The following is a 19,775-nucleotide window of genomic DNA, read 5'->3' as shown; positions in this document are numbered from 1 at the left end:
AATTTTAACAGGTTCTGTCATCCTTTTGTTTTTAATGCTAGTATTATCCCCTCCCCCCTTTTAGGTATGGTACCACTTCACTTTTTAAACATTACATTTTTAAATTACACAGGAAAAAAAACCTCCTCTGTCAATTGATTCTTATCCCAGAAGTACCAATTTCATATTGCTCAGGAGAATAATGTGACACTCCAAACTTTACACTGTTTAAATGTTATTTTATTAAATATCTTCGGTTCAAGGTTTCATTGTAACAAAGCTATGAAGGTTCTACCAACATTCAGACCAAACAAACAAACACTAGCTAACTTTAATTATTTCTATATCATGCAAAAATTCTGCATCAAATGCCTTCCATTTCCTGTTTAAAATGTGATATTTATAATATATATTATATAGATGCTTACATTAGCCCCATAAGAGAACATTAAGAATGCTAAAGGTGTACAGCTGTGTTTGATAATGGCCATACCAAGCTAAGGTTCTCATTAACTTAAAAGGAAACAAAACAAAAAAAAATTCAAAAGAGTTTGTCTCCAAGACTGTGCAAAACCAAAAAAACCAACAGTTCTGTTCTTTTAAAATTTTCTCTGAAAGATGCATATACTTAATATAGAGGGTTCTCTTTTTTAACTATTAATTATCAGGTAAAGAGACAAGGAAGATCAGACCAAAAGAAGGCATGCATAATGTTTTGTATTTATATTTTTTAAGTGGCATAACTGTAATCTCTTTGCTCTCTTTGTGGCTCAAAAATTTTTCTGAATAAAATATCAAGGCTTTTTACTTTTCCACTTCAGTCACTGTCTTTAAAATGTTTTGAAATCATAAAATCTAGTGTTTGCCCCACCATGGATTCAATCCCTCCTCACTCCTCCCCTAGGATAGCAGAGGGAGGAAGAAAAGGGTGTTTGCTCAAATAAACCTGGGAAGTGTGGATGGTCTTTTCCTTCATGAGTGGTTTGCTGATCTAATCCTCGTATCGGATAGCACCTCTCCAATAAAGGGAGCAGAGCACTATCTGCTGCAAAGTGACAGCTCCACTTTGTGCAACAGCTTTTATTTTCTGCACTTTATTGAGTAAGGATTAAAATTCCAAATTGTCTTTCTTCTCTTCTATAGTCTTCTAAAAGATTGCCACACACTTAGTAAGCTGTCATGGAAATAATTTTAACTCTTTCTAAAGTTCCTAAAATTATTAGGGGTAGATAAATTCCGGTAAAAGCCCATTCCAACTTCTGCAAGTGATGCCTTTCCCTTGGTCAAGACAAATCCCATCAGGTCTGCCAGAAAGGCCGTTTTCTTCTTGGGGCTAGTCTCCCTCCTTGGTAAGGTCAACAAAACACTTCCATATCTCCCACCCAATGAATAAAGGAACTGAACTCCTTTTGCAGCAAAGAAAAGAAAGGAAGATGAATTGGCCCAAAGGACGAACATCAGATCACGTGTTCATTCCCTTTCCCCTCTGCTTCATGAGGTATCCTCTAACACCCAGAGGCAACATGGGGTGGGAGGTGGCCTGGATTCCTTCAGCTACAGCTTTTGAGGTTCTGATAGTTTTCTGTGTTACAACATCACTGTAAAAAATAGAAAAATTACCCAAATAAACACTAGGAAACATGACACTTACAAACATCAGATGGGTTAGTGGTGGGGAGAAGCACCTGGCTGGGGCTGCTGGCTCCCACTGCTACTTTAATGGAGACCAACAAATCATACAGGAGGCCAGGTAACCCCTTCAATTCTACGGGTGCATATATTTCAGTATAAAAAACACACGCTATTTATGCCTCATATAGGAGTGTATGTGCAAGTTTTCATGAAGAACATAACACTAAGTTTTTTGTCTGCTTCCTAAGGAACATGTGTTCTGCAGCACTGTGGATCCCAACTAGGCTACTAAAAAGAAAAAAAAATAGAAAATCCCATACAAATACCCTCTTCCTCTAAAATCTCTGCTCTTAATGAAATGTTTTTTATTTTGTTAAATTAAATAAGCTGGCTTCAAAACTCCATGTTTTTCCAGGTAGTGGCTGTTTCTAAAACCAGTATCACTAAAGAGCGAGCTTCTATTCAAGTTAATTAATTGGGTTAATAATGGGTTACTTAAACTTAAACCCATTTTTAAATCCCTACTTCCATCTTTAGTTTTAAATCAACATTCCATTTTGTTTTATTTCTTAAAAAATAAAAAGAAAAAAAAAAAGAAAAGTCTGTTTTGGGATCCAGCAGCCAAGCAACCAGGTCTCCATAGCCTTCTTGCTGTGCAGAAATCGAAGAAGAAACAGGCTGAAGTCAGACTGCTGGGCAACAGGAAGAGAAGCACCTCCTCTCTCTTGAACCCCAGTCTTCACACTGGCTCCTCTGGGGTCTCCTTGCCACCTCTCACCGACTGTAGTTGCAGCACAGCCCGAATGTGGTATTAACTTCCACCATCGCTTTGCGGAGCACGGGTCAGCCATCCGCTGTTCAAGCTGCCTCCTTTCTTGCTCTCCCTCTCTCTTTCTCTCCTTCACTTTTGCTTTCCCCCTCACTTCATTTCTGAAAGATGTTCTGGCTGCTGCCACTTTCTTAGCCCTGGGGGAAGGGGCATGTTGGATAATCTGTCATTTATTTAGCATTATTCCTGTTTTTTTATTATTTTATACAAACAACATGTCTTTTTTTAGATTTAAAAACACCTTCGTACAGCAGAAACAGACACGATGGATCCATGGAAAACAACAGAAAGGCAGTGCCCGGAGCATCAGATGCATGCAGGGTTTCGTGCATTTGGCTGCTGCCTGTTTGTAATTTGTATTTATTTTTTTAATGTCAAAACAGACATGACCGTTGCTGTCACTCAGGCACTCCAGAGCCGCTTGCTAAGAAGATATTGCCCTCCAGCTGAGTATCTCCACAAGTTGCTGCAGTCAGGAAGAGGTAGTGTCCACCCAGAAAGGAGAAGGGAGAACAGGATGGAAGATGGAAGGAAATAAAGCCATACATTAGCTGTACACAATTAAAAAAAGAATTTTTCTACAGGCTAATTATTTGGTGTAGGTAGAACCCCCTAACACAGGACAAACTGGGGCTCATGAGGAGACCTCTAAAGGTAAGAGGCACTCACTTCCCCTTCCAGGTGGCTGAGAGTGCCAGCGAAAATTAACTAATCGCTAAAATGTATTACATGCTGCTTTGGAGCAGCCCTGAGCCCACCCTCTCACAGCCATGACCCAGACACTGAAGAAGTTTCCTAAGGAGTGCTCAAAGGCTCTGGTCCTAAGGAACATTTTCTCCCTCACTTTCCATTCGCTTTTGCCTTGAACTGAAAGATAATTATATTTTTCTTAGGGTTTTTATTTTTCTTCAGTAATTTTGTCTCTGAACTTACTTAATATTTAAACAAATGTATGAGCTTCTCTGCAGTTTTGTGAAATTGTAGCCCTAGTGACTGTTTCTAGCAAAGGCCCTTCCTAGTTAGCCCTCAGGTGCCAAATTACTAGATTTATCTTGATCAGTGTTAAGTCGGGTTTTTTCATTAAGTCTGGGGTCTGTTTAGCATTATCCTGTCATCAAAGTATAGCCAAACCCTTCTTTCTACCATTTCTACCAGTTTGCAAATCTTTGCACAATCTCCCTATAAGTCTCCCTTCTTGGTTCCCACTCTCTCCTTAAACAGAAGTCCTCAGACTTCTTTTCTGGCTGCAGTTTTGTTTTGAGATGATTTACCCAGAACTGAACTCTGCCTTCCAGGTGAGAAAAAAACCCTAATTTCTATTTAAGCATTCTTAGTCACCCCATTCATTCTTCAGCCTTAGCTTTCACTGCACATGGGATAACACGACTCCAGAATGATTCAGTGCATTCAGATGGGGGCTGCCCAAACTAACCCCATTTGTAATTGCTTGTGGGTATACCTCCTTCAGAACCCAGAAATGCATGCAAATACTTCAAGTTCTATTAGTTTAGAGGGTATTTTTAAATATTGTTTTAACCAACATTTTGTGGTTTGGAAATACCTTCTGCTCTGCAGTTTTCAGAAACCCTCCAGCACATACTTTTGGAGGGCTTCAGCATTTCCACAGCCAAGAAACATACCTCTTCTGCAGCAGACTTTCCATTCCTAAATTTCCTCAGAAGTCCTAGGCATAGCCACTGAGCCATACTGATCTGTAATTTAATAATTTCTTCTGCATCTTTTTTTGGACAAACATCCAAATCCAGGACAGATGTGTCCCTCACCATTTCTGTGATGAAATCTGATCCAAGTTTTTTTTTTGTTTGCTTTGTTTCCTGCAAAGGCTTTTTCCTTCTCATTACCTTATTCCCTGGAAATTCAGCTGATTTTCCAGCTCCCTTAAAAGCTTCCCTGCTTCTGGTGCCCCCAACTGGCTTCTGCTTTTCAAATTCCATCTGTGACCTCTGCAGCTTGCTTGTGATAGTTCACATTCCTTCCCAGCGCCTTCAGTAGGGTTGAATACCTCACAACACATGACTACAAACTGCTCTTGGCTTAGTACCAAGTTGTTCACAGAACTAGGACTCAAGTAGCAACTATACTTGAGTAGTTCATCCTTAAATGACCACATTAAAAAAAGATTGCCTCCTAGTTGAAAATATTTGTTGTGTTTGCCCTTAAATATAAAATACTTAGTAAAAAGGTCCTAAGATTAGGAAACTTAGGGTTATAAAATGAATGTAATGTATATTTCAGCATAAACCAAAAGGATGCAGAAAGACTTTGTACATCTAATTAAAAGAGATCACTGAGGCAATAAACCAGAATGCCTTAATGCTGAAGAAATATATGGATCTGATGTCCTTCAGAAGCAAGCAACAACAATTTCATTATGACATATTTTAGAGTCAAAGTTTCTTCAAATTATGAATTGTGGCAAGTTAATTGGGAGATATTTTAAATCCTCTGATATTACTATTTGTTTAGATTCCTTTCCCCTGAGTATTCTCAACGTGGTACATTAAATCGCTTTTGCTTATCAGAAAATCAATGGTAAAATTTACATTACCCCTTATGGCACAGAAATTATTCCATATGGATTCTACAATATCCTTCTAGAAGATGACATAATCATCAAAAAAGTCCTCTGAAATGACCCCCAGCATGGGAAGGTAGATGTGAAAGGGCCAACCTGTGCACAGCATGAGATACTCTTCCTCTCTGCTCCAGAATAGCTGTTTGTCCAAGCACAGACCTGAGCACCTGGGAGGGAGCACAGCTGCTACAAGGGTACCTATGACCAAGAACAGCTGTCTGGCATATAACTCTCATTCCTCAGGAGTGGCAGATAACCCTACTGATTCCAGAGGACAGGACTTAAAGGAATACCATCTACAAGCTGAAGTTTTCAGCCCTACAGACAACTAAATATGGTTCTCTCACAGCCAGCTAAACAGCCTTGAATGCTGAACTCCCACACACAGCAGCCTCAGCTCTGATGTACTCCTTCCCTGAGTATCCATACCCGTATTAGATCCTCACTGGAGAGGTGCTGCAGGAGCTCCAGAGCAGTGGTAGTGGACATTGAGCCACTTGCCATCTCGGCGGTGCCAGACACGGGTCTCCTCCGACTGCGTGGTGCGGGGCCGGCCTTGGCCGTCGATGTACTGCGTCAGGCGGATGTACGCGATGCAGGCGGCGTCCTCCCCGATGACGTGGACGTGGGGGTTCAGGATGGTCGTGTGGATTGGCTTGCTGTTCTTCGACAGTACTGACAGGACATGCAAAACCATCGGGTTCATTTTACAACTTAGAAGGAACAGTGTCCCACATTCTCCAACCTCTTCTATATTCTACTCACCCTTCACTGGATTCTGGAATACCACAAAAATTGCTCCTGCAATTTTTCAGGCAAAATCCAAGCAGTTCTTACCCCTATAACCTGTTGCTCTCCTTAGGAATTGCACACTTACTGCCAGGAATCCCCTGACCCCTTTGCCCCCACTTCCTCTGCTGCTGTGTCTTCAGTTATGGGGAAAGATCTTTCACTTACAGAGTATTGTTGCAAAGGAGTCAGTAATCAGGAGATCTTTAAGCTAGGACACATTAAATATGAACAAACCTCAGAGAAGAGTTAAAATCACTCTGTAATAGGCTGTTGAGAAAGACAAAGTCTCTGCATAGAGTACTACATACTGCCCATACTAAGGACCTTCACCTAACCCCCAAAATAAAACAGATTGAACAGCTCAGGATTTAAATTTCAATTATCTCATCCTGTGGAGACATCCAGGAAGGGAGACAAATCCCATTGTATAAATGATAGCATTTCTCCCAACTCTTTCCTGTCCCAGGCTGACAAGGTGACCCTTATATCTATGTAGAAGTCTCATTAGGTGTTAGAGATCTGAAACCATCCAGGGAAACTCAAAGCAAAAGCATCTTTATGCTTGACCATTGTGTATGTTTACCCCAAACATACATCTTGCTCCCATCAAAATCTGATCATTTTTCCCATTTTCATATCAGTAAGAAGTACAGTGAGTCAAACTTTTAAAGCCCCTGCAATCCATGCCAGGTACAAAACATTTCCACCTGATTGTATGCCTAGAGTGAAGGGATATGGGGTTTAGAATTGAAATTGTTGCTGAACAGGCTTTTTGACAGAAAGGCTGCTGGCTTTTATGAATGCATCATAACCCAAGCACAATCAAGCTCCTTCTTATCCTGATAACCAGTAAAAACAAGGCAAATTTTTCCCCACAAATGTGACATAAAGGAAGAGTAGAGAGAAAGGTGTTGGAGTTACCAAATCTACCCACTCACAGTTTTCAAAGTAAAACTTATGGAAATCCATTCCTTCAACCAGGTTCCCCAGTGCTTCAGGTTCAAATGAGGTCAAGCCAGGATCACAGATTTTTCTGCAAAGAAAAGCAGCACAGATTTACAGTTTGCATTTGATCCCAAGAGCTATTCACACAGTGAAGTGCTGGTATGCCATTTGACTCACACCCTCTGTCCACCTAACTACATCTCCCTACTCCAAGAAGTTCCTGAAGACTCAGCCCTACTGTAACTCAAGGAGCCAACTAGATGACATTTCACATGAAATAAATTTCTAGGTTACTAACTTTCCTTTTATTATCTTTCTGCTCTTCTCGTTGCCCTCCCCATACTTTTCTTACAAACCCAGGATATTTTCCTGTTGTTGCTCCTGTTGCTGTTTGCTACCTGACTTGATATCTATTTAGAGCTCTACTACTCCATCTCTTACTCCTAACTGATGTAAGCTAAGAAGGATAAAACCTTTTACCATCCCTGACTGCATGGCAGCTCATACCCAGGTGTCAGAACACTACTTGCACACAAACTGATAAACAACCTGTCAGAAAGCATCTCTACTCACGTATAAGCCTCAAAATCTCCATTGTTGATGGCCTCTATCAGTTGCTCTGTTATCTTAATGATCTCTTGCTTACGCACTGTGAACAAGAAGAAAGAGCAATTTAGCTGTGCTGAAGAGTTTAGCAGAAATATGAGGCTAGTGGGTGCTTCCTACAAGCAATTTGTAGAGCACCATTAGTCTAGATCTCATAGGATGCTGCTCCCTGCATTCTGGAGATATGCAGTTAAGACAGTCATCCACATGAGAGTAGGGGGGCAGTGGTATGAAAGGGAAATGGTGACCCCATAATGCACGGAGAAAGGAAATAAGGAGATAATTTTTTTTTTTTCCCTAGAAATGTCTAAGGCACCAGAGGTGTTTCCTGAATGACAGCCAGAGCTGCTTCTGGGGAGTCTGACCAATGAATGCCAGTGGCCCTGCCCATGTGAAGTAGCTGTCTGGCAGCTTAAGATGTGGAAAACCTTCACCGCAGTAACCATATAAAAATGACTACACAGATCAAGCCAATTGGAAAGAGTCTCCCAACAACTTGCCTGTCACCATCATCAATACCTCAGCTAATGTGAATGCTGCAAACAAGCAACTGGGACATGTAGGGATGGCTTCTGCAAGCTAGAAAGATGATGGCAGCAGGATGGACAGGTTGGATGAGTGAGTCCTAACTATGTCTGAGAGTGCACTGCTCTTCAGGCAGCTAGCTTCTGCCAATTCCTATGGCACAATTCTTTACAGCACTCTGACAGCATTGCCATTAAGCCAGCCCAGCACACTGGACTCAAGATGTATGAAGACAAGGGCTGTCTGTCTACTGTTGTTTGGCCCCTATGTGGCCAGCACCTCTGCAGTCTCTTCTCTTGGTTCTCCACAGCAGATTGCCCAGGCCCCTTCCCCTCTGCAGCCTTCCATCATCCATGCTGGTCTCAAGAATTAATAACATTTGCAAAGTTTCAATTAGGTCTGTTAAACCTATTTAACATAGGTTTAACAGACCTAATGTTAAACCCATGCATTCTGTAGAATAGAAACACAATTCTATTCTATGACTACTATGTGCACCATACCTATGCCTGAGTCTATATGCACAACCTCACATTTCTTCAGCCTACCCCACAGCTGTAGGTAGACTCTTCTGCACATTATACAGGCATTTAAGAGGTTCTCTAGCATTCTTTTCAATGTTATCAGATAATGTACAATTCCTACCACTAAAAGTGCCATTCTTGTACCCTTCAGCATCTAAAATATAGGTGTCTGAAATGGAACCAGTCCCCTGACTGTTCTCCTTTTGGGCCCTGAAACAAATTAGGACGTCTGGGAAGTCTCACATAGGCATCTTAGATGCCTTTCATTAGGGGGATGGTATTTAAATCCAACCTACCACCTTTAGATGTTCAAGTCGGGAAGCTGAATTCCATTCTGAATGCCAGAAGATGCTGAACTGCTCTCCCCCTTGCCCATGCACATCATCCTGCCACTGGTAAGTGCAGCCAAAGAGCAACAAGATAATAATCTCACTGGCTATGAAAGTTGTCTGTACCCACTCTGGAAATCAGTTAAGATAATTTTACTACTCAGTCAGCCTCAGAAACCCCTCAGACAGGGGACATCTGGCTCATAACAATAAGGTGGCTGGTTTTACTATGCAGGCTACACTTCCACATGTGAAAAGATGTACACAGGGAATGGGTCAAAACAATACAGTGGGCTATGTCTGTTGTGAAAAATGTCCTTACAAGCAAGTTGTCTGGGACTACTTTCACATGAAGGGCTACTAGTTGGACCTCCAAACCATGCACCACCAATGTCCAGAGGATGGAGTGCATGGGAAAGGCTGGATCTGGGAGGAGTGAGGGAGTCTGCAATCCACAGTCACGGTGTGCTGGCTCATCTTAAGGAAATTTGCATCCCCTTCCAAGGAGCCTTGATGCCTGAAGGACATCAGGCCTGTCCTTCAACACTAGTCCATCCCATCAGACTGTGCTCGTCGCTTGGCTCTCACTACACGTGAGCTAGAACGGGCATACGGGAGGTGAGCAGTCTGTCCGAAGGACAGAGAGCCTCGGGCTGTCCAGGGGGCGGCATTCGCGCCTGCCGCTCCCGATGAATCCGCGGGTCCTCCAGACTGGCACGGCAGAGGCAGAGCGGGAGGCAGCATGCACGGTCACCGAGCATGGCCCGCGGCCGCTTCACCCTGCTTCGTGCGAGCCCAGGAGACAGCCCCGCCACAGCAGCTACACCGCCGGCCGGGGAGCGCTGCGGGCGCGTTCGGCGGGCGCCGTTCGCGGCCGGGCAGAGCCGGGCCCAACCGGGCCCGGGCTCCGTCCCCACCGCGGGACGGGCTGAGGGCGGCCGCGGGCGGGACGGGCTGAGGGCGGCCCCGCTCCCGGCCCTGCGCCTGGCGCCCCCCGGCGGCCGCCGCCGCTCCCGCAGCCGGCTCCTGCGGCCGCGGCCCCGCCGGGAGCGACGGCGGCAGCTCGGAGCGCTCAGCCCCGGCCCGGCTCGGACGGACGGGGTGAGGAGCAGGGGAGGAGAGAGGAGGGAACTTTACATCTAGGGTAACTAGCGTGAGTTGCACTATTCCACTACTGCTACCCAGCTGCTAACTTACACGGTGATCGGTTAAGTACAAAGGGAACTACTGGAGTTAGCAACGGCTCCGACCGAGCACGCTCTAACTCCAATGTCTGCCCTGGGCTGTCCCAGGCATGAAGCTTCTCTTCACAAGACTGTGTAGCTGCAAAACAAATGTAAGCATTAAAATAATAAACAGACAAAAATTAGAAAGTAAAATAAAAACCAACCAAGAAATACAGACACACACAGCCCCAGCCCCAGTCAGCACACAGACATATCCACATCCCAATAACTTCTACCTGCTCTCCTGCCTCTGTCACATCACTTGGGCCAGACACTGGCAAGGGCCACCTGGGCACTGGTGCAAAAAGCACAGCAGGAATTACACCAATGCTGGAGGAAGTTTGAGGGAGACCTAAAACAGTGGTCAGAGTAGTGACAGAAGCACAAGGGCAAGTACAAGATGGGGTTAAAGAAAGTAAGGATATCCAAATCACTGCACATCTCAACTTGGAGGGAAGTGAAGTGGGAGAATACTGACCACTTGGCAGAGAAGTGATTCGGCACTCCTCATTGCACCAAGCAGGGCCTTGCTATGAGCAAGAGGAAGGAATTAATAAGATAGCAGTGATGGACAGCTCACAGCAAAAAGGACTTCAGAAGAGATCATTTCCCTTCCATTCTGGCTAGGCAAAACACCTTTCCAATTGCACCTTAAACACCAGCAGTCTGGCATCCTTTGAGCCACTTCAAAAACAAGTAACAGAGATGCTCCAACTGCTGCATCATATGAGATACTGGTGCTGTGTGTAGAGAACCAGGGAAATACAACAGGAAGAGACAGAAGGGCACGCCTGGTTCTTCCTTCCTAGACTGACCTGAACAGAAACAAATACTCCAGATGCTCCCAACTCACACTAAAGATCCTTTTACTAGTGCTTTAAATTGTCAGGCAGCTAGTACAGTATGTCTGTGCAGGAGAAAGGCTGAGAATTCCACCTAGATTTTCTCCAACCTAATAGCTTTTTTCATATGCATTTTCAGAGTTTTTCAGCTACAGGCTCCTCTGCAGAGCTAGCAAGTTCAGGAGACATCATGCAGAACTTACCATAACTCACAGACTAACCATAGTACCAGCTAACTGAGCTAAAAGCAAACTCACAAGGTAAAGCTCATGACAGACAAATGCTCTTCAGAGCCGACATTATCCCAGGATTTTCACTCAAACACCTGATAATGGATTCAAAAAAGCTTTGGGGTCTTTCAGGAGCCACAGCCTCCCTTTCAAAGAACCTATGTCTGAAAATACTGGCTTTTGTTCCTTTGGTACTTCTGAGCACCATGTCTGAGGTCCTGAGAGTTCTGATGAGTGAGACTGAATTCAGTCTCATACATCCCCTCCATAAGCAGACCTGCACCACTAACCCCATTAACCACAAGGAAAACTAAGAGATGCAGTGACTTGCCCAAGGAAACCCCAAAAGGCAGTGTCTCTGCAGAGAACTCCACATCTCACACAGATGAAAGCAAGGAAATGAAATTAGCTAGGATGAGGTTCTGAGTTTTGGTGTTTTTTGGTTTTTTTTCAGAAAGGGAAGGAAATGTTTGGAAAATTTCAGTGTGCAAAGGAGGGTATTTTGCAGGAAGGGAGATGATTTCTTTTTATTTTGGAACACTGGAAATGGAAAATCAACATTTTGGAAGGAAGCTGAGGAAAGGAAAAATCTTAGGTAAGGAGAAATGAGAAGGGTGGAGGAAGGGGTGAGAAAAAGATGCTGTGAAGCACTGCACCCCTGGACTTACTGGCTGAGAAACAGAGAGAAAGCTGGGACTGCATGGACTCAGTCTGTGTTTTGCTCTCACTGTGCCTCCGTCCTTCAAGCACTGAGCTGCCGTCCCCGGTGGAGAGAGGGGGAGCTAGCATGGCAGGGAATTAAAACACAAACACAAACAAAACACGCAAGTTCAGTAAATAAAAAAAGAGAAAGTAAATAGAAGAACATTAAAGAAACCACAATGCTGGGCACAAAACACGCAGGAGTATCCTCCAGGGCAAAGCCAAGTAGACAGCTCGACAACATGAACCTGCTGTGCAATTTAGAATGACACAAGGGCAGGGGGGCGGAGGAAGAACGAAGACACACACTGCCTTTAGCCCCACCACAGCGGAAACAACATATCCCTGAGGCAACTGTCACTGATGGATAAAGACAACGTCTCCTACAGCACAGCAGAACTGATCTGTGTATCCTGGTGTCTATTTAAAACAAGAAGTTTTAAAGAAGTTGGCAGAGGAACTGTACAGGCACTTCCCTTTTCCGAGAGTCACGGCTATACAGAACGCTGAGAACTTCAACACGCCCAAACCTTTTGATCTACTTAGTTTTGCTCAAGTGCTTGCTTATCTTAAAATGTGGAAGGGCAAGAATGGAAAAAGAACACTGGTGAACACAGCTACACTTAAAACTGGAGGACTAAAATTACCAGAGCTGGCCATAGCACAAACTACTACTGTGCAAACTCTTTCCCTCCCAATCACCATCCAAATGCTCCCTTCTATTAAAATTGTAACAAAATTTTCTAACCTCTGCCAAAAAACCCAAAACACAGTTTTGATCTGTAGCAATGTAGCCTTACACAACTCTGTACACTGACCAGCTGCATTCCTTCCTCCCCACCTTCTATTCCAGTCCTAGACTTCTTTTCCTTGCAGCATTTGTATTCCTGACTTACAACACCCATTAGCTCAGCTAGCTCAACCATGGGACCTCTCCAAAATAAAAAGTGCCACAGGAGACAAGGTTCTGGACAAATACCCATTTTGGATGGCTATCCAGCAGAGATGATAAATCAAATTTATTACCGCGCTACGAAATCCATCCAGTTCCTATCCCTCAAAGCAGATTCTTAAACCGTGGCTTACTCTTTGGCAAAAAGGTGGGAGCTAAAAGACTGTCCTGTAATGAGGCCAGATCTTATCTGAAACAATCTGTATTGCAGAGCTCATTCACTTACATGTGTTTCTGCTCCCTGTGATTCCGCAGAAGAGAAGCCAACAGCTTGTGACAAGCCATGGGAAAAGTATCAGGAACTACCCCATTGACAGAGGTGACATTGCTGCTACATCACAGGGTCAGCATTAATTTTTCCCTGGCTATGTAAGTCAAATGAACTACAGGGAGAATGAGAATACCTCTGCCTCAAAATGCAAGTTATTAACACATTTTTCTCCGAATGCAAACTACCTTCATCCATCTCAAACTTGTTTATTCAGGAAAATGTCTGCTCCTCCTTCACTGGGGAGGTTAGGCAAAAGATAGCTGCTCAAACAACACAAGCAGATATGGAACTTGGAGCTCCTTCATTTAAAGAGTTGTACAAGTACACAATATTTATGATATGGTCACTGAAAGGCATGGTATCTCTTCTCAGCCTCTCCCTCTACTGATATCTCAGTCAAGGACAACAGGCTGAGAATGACCTTCATCTTAGAAAAAAAACAGACCCAAAGAGAAAAAATAACAAGGGAAGTCTTTGCATGTCACAACAGATATTCCCAGAAAGGGGTGAAAAGGGAGACTGAGTGGTAACAGAGAGGTTTCAACTCTCTGTAACCTACAGGGAAGCACAAAAACACAAGCAGAGTTCAAACCTCTAGGGACTGGTAGGGTATTTTTCATACCTAGAAATGGACTGGAAATGAACAGATTATGATATATGCAAGAAAAGAATTCCAACTCTGAGACAAAAACAAATTAGCTCAGTGTTTATATACTACAGAGGCCAAGTCAGATGGTTCCCCAATGCACGGTCCCACTGTGACAGGAATGACAGTGTCATGGCGAATTTATGAACTGAGTCAGACACAGAAATCTGGGAAGCTAGTTCAAGGCAATGATTGAATCTCTAGAATCCCTTGCCTACACTTAATTGTATTAGAAATTACAGGCAAAACACCTACCTTTCAGATCCTCATCTTCAGTTGTGGTGTTACAGCTCTCTGTGGAACCCTGCATGGCAGAACAGAGCATTACCAGGCATCAGCAGCTGGGAGAATGAGCAAATAGTTTGATTTCTTTGTGAAGAAAGATGGGGAAAAGCACAAAAATGTTGGCAGGGATGGAAGGGAGAGGATGATACAAGGAAGCTTTGAATGTAAGCAGGCCAAATACAAAGCATAATGTAACAGCATCTCTGCTCAGCTTTTACATGTTCGAGCTCTTAACCCAGAACTTTAACAAGTGTGGAAGTTACCAAGCTCTGTCAAATTAAATCTAATGAGAGTTGCTTCTCTTTGGAAGAATAGCCACAAGAAGCTAAAGAAGGGCTGCTAGGCTTTCTCAGAGGAAGTGTCCATTTGCAGAAGAAGAAAAATATTCTTAAGTGCCTATATCTCCTCTTCCATCCCACATATGAAAGAGAGTGCTGGTTATATACCAAAATAGGAAAGATGTGTTACTATCTGAACAACAGGTAGTTGTCTTTATTCAGCCTCTTTCAGAGATCCACAGCCATATAGCACAACCCTCCTAGTCTATTGTCAGCAGTATTCAGGAGAATGCTACAAACCAGACATTGGAAAGGTAGAAACTGAATTAAGACACACGAAGACAAGAAAAAGAGAGAAGCACAGGTTTTTCTGGCAACACTCCCATCCCTTACCTTTATGCCATCTGTAGCATTATGGACAACAGTTGTTTGAGGCTCCTAGGAAAGGATGGAAGAATCATTAAACTCTAGTTCCAAAGCATTCTGTAATTCACTTTCACTCCCCAGCAAGTGGAGAAAAGGTGACTGACATTAAAAAAAAGTCAAATCAAATCACAAACTCCAAACAGCACATGTGTGCCTGCGTGCATGTGCACACACTTCCTACACAGGTTTCATTGAGAGAGGCTGCACTAAAAGCTACAGTCACAAGGAGACAAAGCCCCCAGCTTCCCTGCAACTGCCCCTAATTCCCAATTCGCTCCCAGTGAACCAGGCTGGCACAGACATCAGGGGGCAACCAAGCAGCCCGTCTGCACCTCTGCAGCCCTTCATGAGGTAAGGACCCCTCAGCAGCATCCTCACTGGTAAGTGCTTCTGGAGAGGGGGAAGAAAGGATAATACTGGGCTGGGGCCTTTGTCTCCCAGTTTTTTAGAAAGATTGCTGGGTACTTTACCCTAAAAAAGGGACATTCATAATTTCCATTATAAAAATGGGACGAACCAGACCACCTCAATGCCTCTCAGAGAGGAGTTGCTAAGGAACTGTGAAAAAAGGCACATTTTTCTAAAAGTCTCTGAAATGAGCTCCAATTTCAATAACAACTATATTTAATAATTTATAAAGGATCTCTCAATATCAAAAACATAATGAAAAAGCTAGTGAAAGGATAGCAGAAAATTATGAAGTGTCCCAAGAATTCTTCATTCTACAACAAAAAAACCCCAACACCAAATCCCACCTTCCCATGCCCCAAAACCACCAAATCCAACTCTCCAGAGACAGACAACAAAGAGCAGCTACCAGGCCTATGGGTGCTAACTAGCTCCTGCACTCATCCTTTCATTACCAGGACAAGACTTCAGGATCCTGCTCCATCTCCTCCCACTGCTGTTGTTCTTGCTGGGTGGCTCAGCAAGGGCAGCAGGGGCGGTGCTGGGCAGTGCTGTACACTCACCCATCTGCCTCTGCCACCCGCTGCACTGCTGCCTGATCTTCCACAGCTACTGAGGCAGGCCACACACCCAAGCTGTGCTGTTCCATGTGCTTGGCACTGGCACTGAACTGGCACTACAGAGCTTGAATACAGGCCAAACAGAAAGTGGCAGCCCAGCAAGTCAGTGAGTTGCAGGAGGATCAGCCACTCAACTGAGCAGGCCAAATAGGCCAGCAAAGGATTCTTCTAAAAACCCTTTGTCTGCCCTTTATTCTCTAGCGTCCTGAAGTCCATCCTCCATTTCCTGAGTATTGGAGAGTGGGTGGAGCTTGACACTCTTCTCCAAAACCATCCTCCCCAAAGCCAGCAGGAACAGTTGAACAGGACACACGCAGAACTATACAGGGGTGGCACACGGGGAAGTCCAGGCAAGCTGCAATCCCCACATCCAACCACAGCTCTGCTCAGCAACCCCATCCCAAAGCCTGTGAGGCTGTGATCAGGCCCCACAGCAGCACAGGGACACAGACAGAACGAAGCCAAAACAAAGCTGAAACAGGGTGCCACAAGCAGCACTTGGGAAGGGGTTTGGGAGGAGAAGGGGAGAGGACAGAATCAAAATTAAACCAAACAGGAAAAAAAATAGCATTTGGGGAAGATACCATGGACGTCTGCACTGGGGGTGTTTCTTTTGCAGTGCTTACTATACTGGTTTTGTTGTTGCTCTGTGGCTGAGACAGAAAAACATGGTTTTAGTTCTCATGCTGGGCAGCAGAGGCAGCAAGAAAATGACAGTATTGTTTCAACCCCAACCATCTACTCAGACCCGACCCTCCCCACAGGCTCAATCACCAAGAAGGGGGAGGAAGGAGGAGTGCTGCCCCAGTTGCTGGACATCATCCTTCCCCCAGAGGCAATAGAAGTTGTAAGGGATGTACCAAAATTCAAATGTGAATGGACTGCTAGAGCTATAAGGAAGGAAACAGAAGGCAAAAAGGCAGCAGCCCAAAGGGGTGGGGAGAATCCTCCAATGAGCACTAACAAAAAATATCTGGTGAAGGAAAATGAGACATGGCAGCTGTCCTGAGAGAAAGAGACTACAAAAGTGAGAGACACGCAGTAGTCATGGTCTCAAACAAATAGGAGTCAAGTCTGAGGTGTCCCAAAGTATACAGAAACAGTATGTGATATTGCTGAGAGTTCCAAGGAATCTACTGAGCCAAGTAAAAGTGTGGTCAGCCCTAGAAAAAGTAGAGAAAAGGTAATATATGATATGTTGTATCCCTGCTGTGACTTGAACAAAGAGGCTTTCAGGACCAAAATATTGAAAGGAATGGGACTGGGACATAAGGAAAAGGCCATATAGTTCCACAAGTACAAAGTTCTCTGGATGGTGCCCAGCAGCTTTTCATCTTTCCCCTCTTTTGACTCTCCTGTAGCTGTGGTAGAAGAATAAAATCTCCATTTCCTGCATTCATACAGCACAAGAGTGAGGCCATCACCAGCTTGCTGAAAAGAATCATCCCATTGAGTCATGTATGTCAGGAATGAGCCAAGTCTATGTTTGTAGGAAGCCAAACCTTTCCGTAAGTACAGGGCTCCTAGCCCACAAATCCAGCCCACCTATAACCCCCCACACAGGCTACATCTCTTTTGCTGCTAGGCACCAGCAGCAAGGTCAAAATTGTCTCTGCAGGAGCCTCACTCACACTCCTTATTTTACAGGGAGCTCACAGTGCTGTGCCCTCCTTGCAGTGGCTCTCTATCTCACTCAGGGAGTGCAAACCCATACTGAAAAACATCAGGCCCTCATCACCACACCACAAACAACACAAAGAATGGAGAAGTCAAATGCTAGAAAACATCTGCCAAAGGTATAATTTTGTCAATCAGTGACAGATCTTGTAAGACCGATCTTAAAAAACACCTACTAACAATTCACCTTTTCTTCACAAGCAACAAGTCTTGGCTTAACTATCCCTTTTGGAGAGGGATAGGGGAGAAACAAAAGAGGAAGATGGGACAGGTGGAGGGGGGAGGAAGTAGAAGAGAGAGGCAGGAATGAACTGTTTAGAAGTCTGTGGGAAAAAAACCCAAACATTTACACTCAAACTCTAACCTAAGAAAGGAGAAATACCATAGAAATGATTGTTTGCTGCCTCTTTCTATACATCTCTGCATTATCCTAAGACTCTGGCCTTCCAAGAGTTTTGTTTTATGCATGTATTTCCAGCCTGATGGCAGAAGAGATGACAGGTCACTGTGGATGTTGAAGAGGAGCAGATCAACCTGAAAAAGTTAATCCCAAGCTATTTTGTGGCATAAACACAAACTTCTGACAATGGTCCACCTTTCCACACAGCACTGAGGCTCTTGTACTTCCTCAGAAACAGTGATCCTAATGCAGAGATCTATCTTCCAAACCTCTTCCAGTGAGAGGAAGGTAACCCATTTTTCTTAGTCCACTGGGATAAGAAAATAAAATTAGCATGGAAGACGCTATACGAAAGTAATTCCACTATTTTGGAAGGCTTTATACCTAAGGCCAAATGGGGAAAAAACCCCAACAAAACAACTAAAACCTAAACAAACATCCACGAAGCCACTGTTCCAAATAAAAAGTTGACAACAGCCTGTTAGGAGTGTTATGTTGCCTTATAAAGTGCAAACACCCACATACTCAAAGCACGCAGCCCACCTTCCAGTCTGCACTGAGCACCCAGCTCAGCCACCATATTCTTCCCCAGCCAGTGGGCTGAAGAAGACCAAGTATCATGTTTGCTAGTCCAGAATTCTATAGCATTTTACTACAGGATGGTGTCCCAGAGGCAGCTTAGCCTGCATGTTTTTCATAGCTCTTTCTCAGGTGAAGGAAGGTATCTGACATATTGAGCTTCCTGCACACACTCACACCCTGTGGCCATCTAACCAAGTGCCCTTCCCTGGAAGAAGCTGGCCTTTCCTTCCTAGAGGTGCAGGCAGCACAGCCAACTCTTACCCCTCCCTCCCCACTGCTGCCAGACAACATCAGTCACTGGCCAGGGTACAATCCTTGGTAATTCTGTACAACTCAAGTTCAAAGAGGTCAATTCACCTAAAAAGGTGCTAGGCCCTTCTTAGGATCTGTAACACGATTCGTTTTGGCACAGCAGTTGGCAACATTTCCTGAGCTCGACAAGAGACAGACAGACAGACAGGCACGAGCAACACAGAGGGTGCAAGAGAAAGAAAACAGACCAGTGCTCATATTGTAGGGACACACATATGCAGCCAGCTAAGAGAAAGTAACTACCAACACATGGGCTGTCTCTGGTTATTCGGCCACTTTCACTACTTCCATGTTTTCAGAGGCTGATGCTTACATGGTTTACATATCCCAGCTGCTTTAAAACAATATACAAAGGGAATTTACATATTGCTGGCAGTGGGAAGTGGGAAAAAAGAAGGGTAAGAAAGGCAAAGCAAACTTCTGCCCTGCATAAAGGCAGGGCTGATGAAAAGTTAGTCACTCACTTCAGATTTTCAAAGCAGTACTTTGGGATTACTTTTTTTGTGGGTTTTTTTTTAACACAGTTTTAAGGTGTCATTGAAGGTGGAAAAGGAGAAATATCTTCCAGGTAGTAATGAAAAAAACAATTATTCTGCTGTCTTGGTACTGTAACATTCCCACTTCTACCTGAAATGGGAGAAATATTTTCTGTTATTTTTCTGTGCACAGGAATACAAAAATGTCCTTTGGTTACTGTTCATATCTTTGTGTTGAAGTGTGTCATTGGGCTGTGTATGACTTCTGACAATATAACACTGGCCAATTTCCTCTTTGGACCCTTGAGAGTGGATTTGACTACTTTTTAAACAAATTCTATAGATGTCAAACACTTTGATGGATGAAAAAGTAAATGAATATGGGGGGCAGTTACTGGGTATTTGGTCATGCTGGGATACATAAACAAAATCAGGACAAAAGGAAGTTGTGGATTATAATGGCTCTGACAAACTTTTTCAGTAAGTATGCTAAAAAAAGAAGTGACTGGCAGCTCTGAGCTGCCCAGCGGTGCTGTACCCACACATTTCATCTGAACAGTGGAGCCCTGCAAGTCTCTGCCACATCTGGAGTGACTCCCAGTTTGTTCTACACTGCAAGACTCCTATCAAGGATGACAGCACCAACACCAGGCAAAGCACCTGTTCCTCTTTTTTGCACCTTTGC

The 19,775-nt window shown here is 43.9% G+C and overlaps 1 protein-coding gene across 28 annotated transcripts in view; it reads right to left on the bottom strand.

The window, feature by feature from the left end:
- Window positions 1-197: 197 nt before the first annotated feature.
- Window positions 198-19,775, bottom strand: part of CAMK2G (calcium/calmodulin dependent protein kinase II gamma) — a 255,718-nt gene continuing 236,140 nt past the window's right edge. For 6 of the 28 annotated variants that reach the window (XM_072931541.1, XM_072931542.1, XM_072931553.1 and 3 more), the window contains 9 exons: window positions 16,228-16,296; window positions 14,583-14,627; window positions 13,882-13,930; window positions 11,724-11,837; window positions 9,955-10,080; window positions 7,347-7,422; window positions 6,767-6,861; window positions 5,466-5,711; window positions 198-2,906 (listed from right to left, as the gene is read on the bottom strand). In XM_072931541.1, the coding sequence (XP_072787642.1) occupies window positions 5,479-5,711; window positions 6,767-6,861; window positions 7,347-7,422; window positions 9,955-10,080; window positions 11,724-11,837; window positions 13,882-13,930; window positions 14,583-14,627; window positions 16,228-16,296 (807 nt within the window). In that variant the 3' untranslated portion in view covers window positions 198-2,906; window positions 5,466-5,478. The remainder of the gene's footprint in view (window positions 2,907-5,465; window positions 5,712-6,766; window positions 6,862-7,346; window positions 7,423-9,954; window positions 10,081-11,723; window positions 11,838-13,881; window positions 13,931-14,582; window positions 14,628-16,227; window positions 16,297-19,775) is intronic. The other 22 variants (XM_072931547.1, XM_072931548.1, XM_030276791.4 and 19 more) reach the window with 7 other exon arrangements.

The sequence above is a fragment of the Taeniopygia guttata genome, chromosome 6, assembly GCF_048771995.1.
Source record: "Taeniopygia guttata chromosome 6, bTaeGut7.mat, whole genome shotgun sequence".
NCBI lineage: Eukaryota > Metazoa > Chordata > Aves > Passeriformes > Estrildidae > Taeniopygia > Taeniopygia guttata.
The sequence above is the reverse complement of the archived record's forward strand: the minus strand, read 5'-3'. Positions and strand labels throughout refer to the sequence as shown.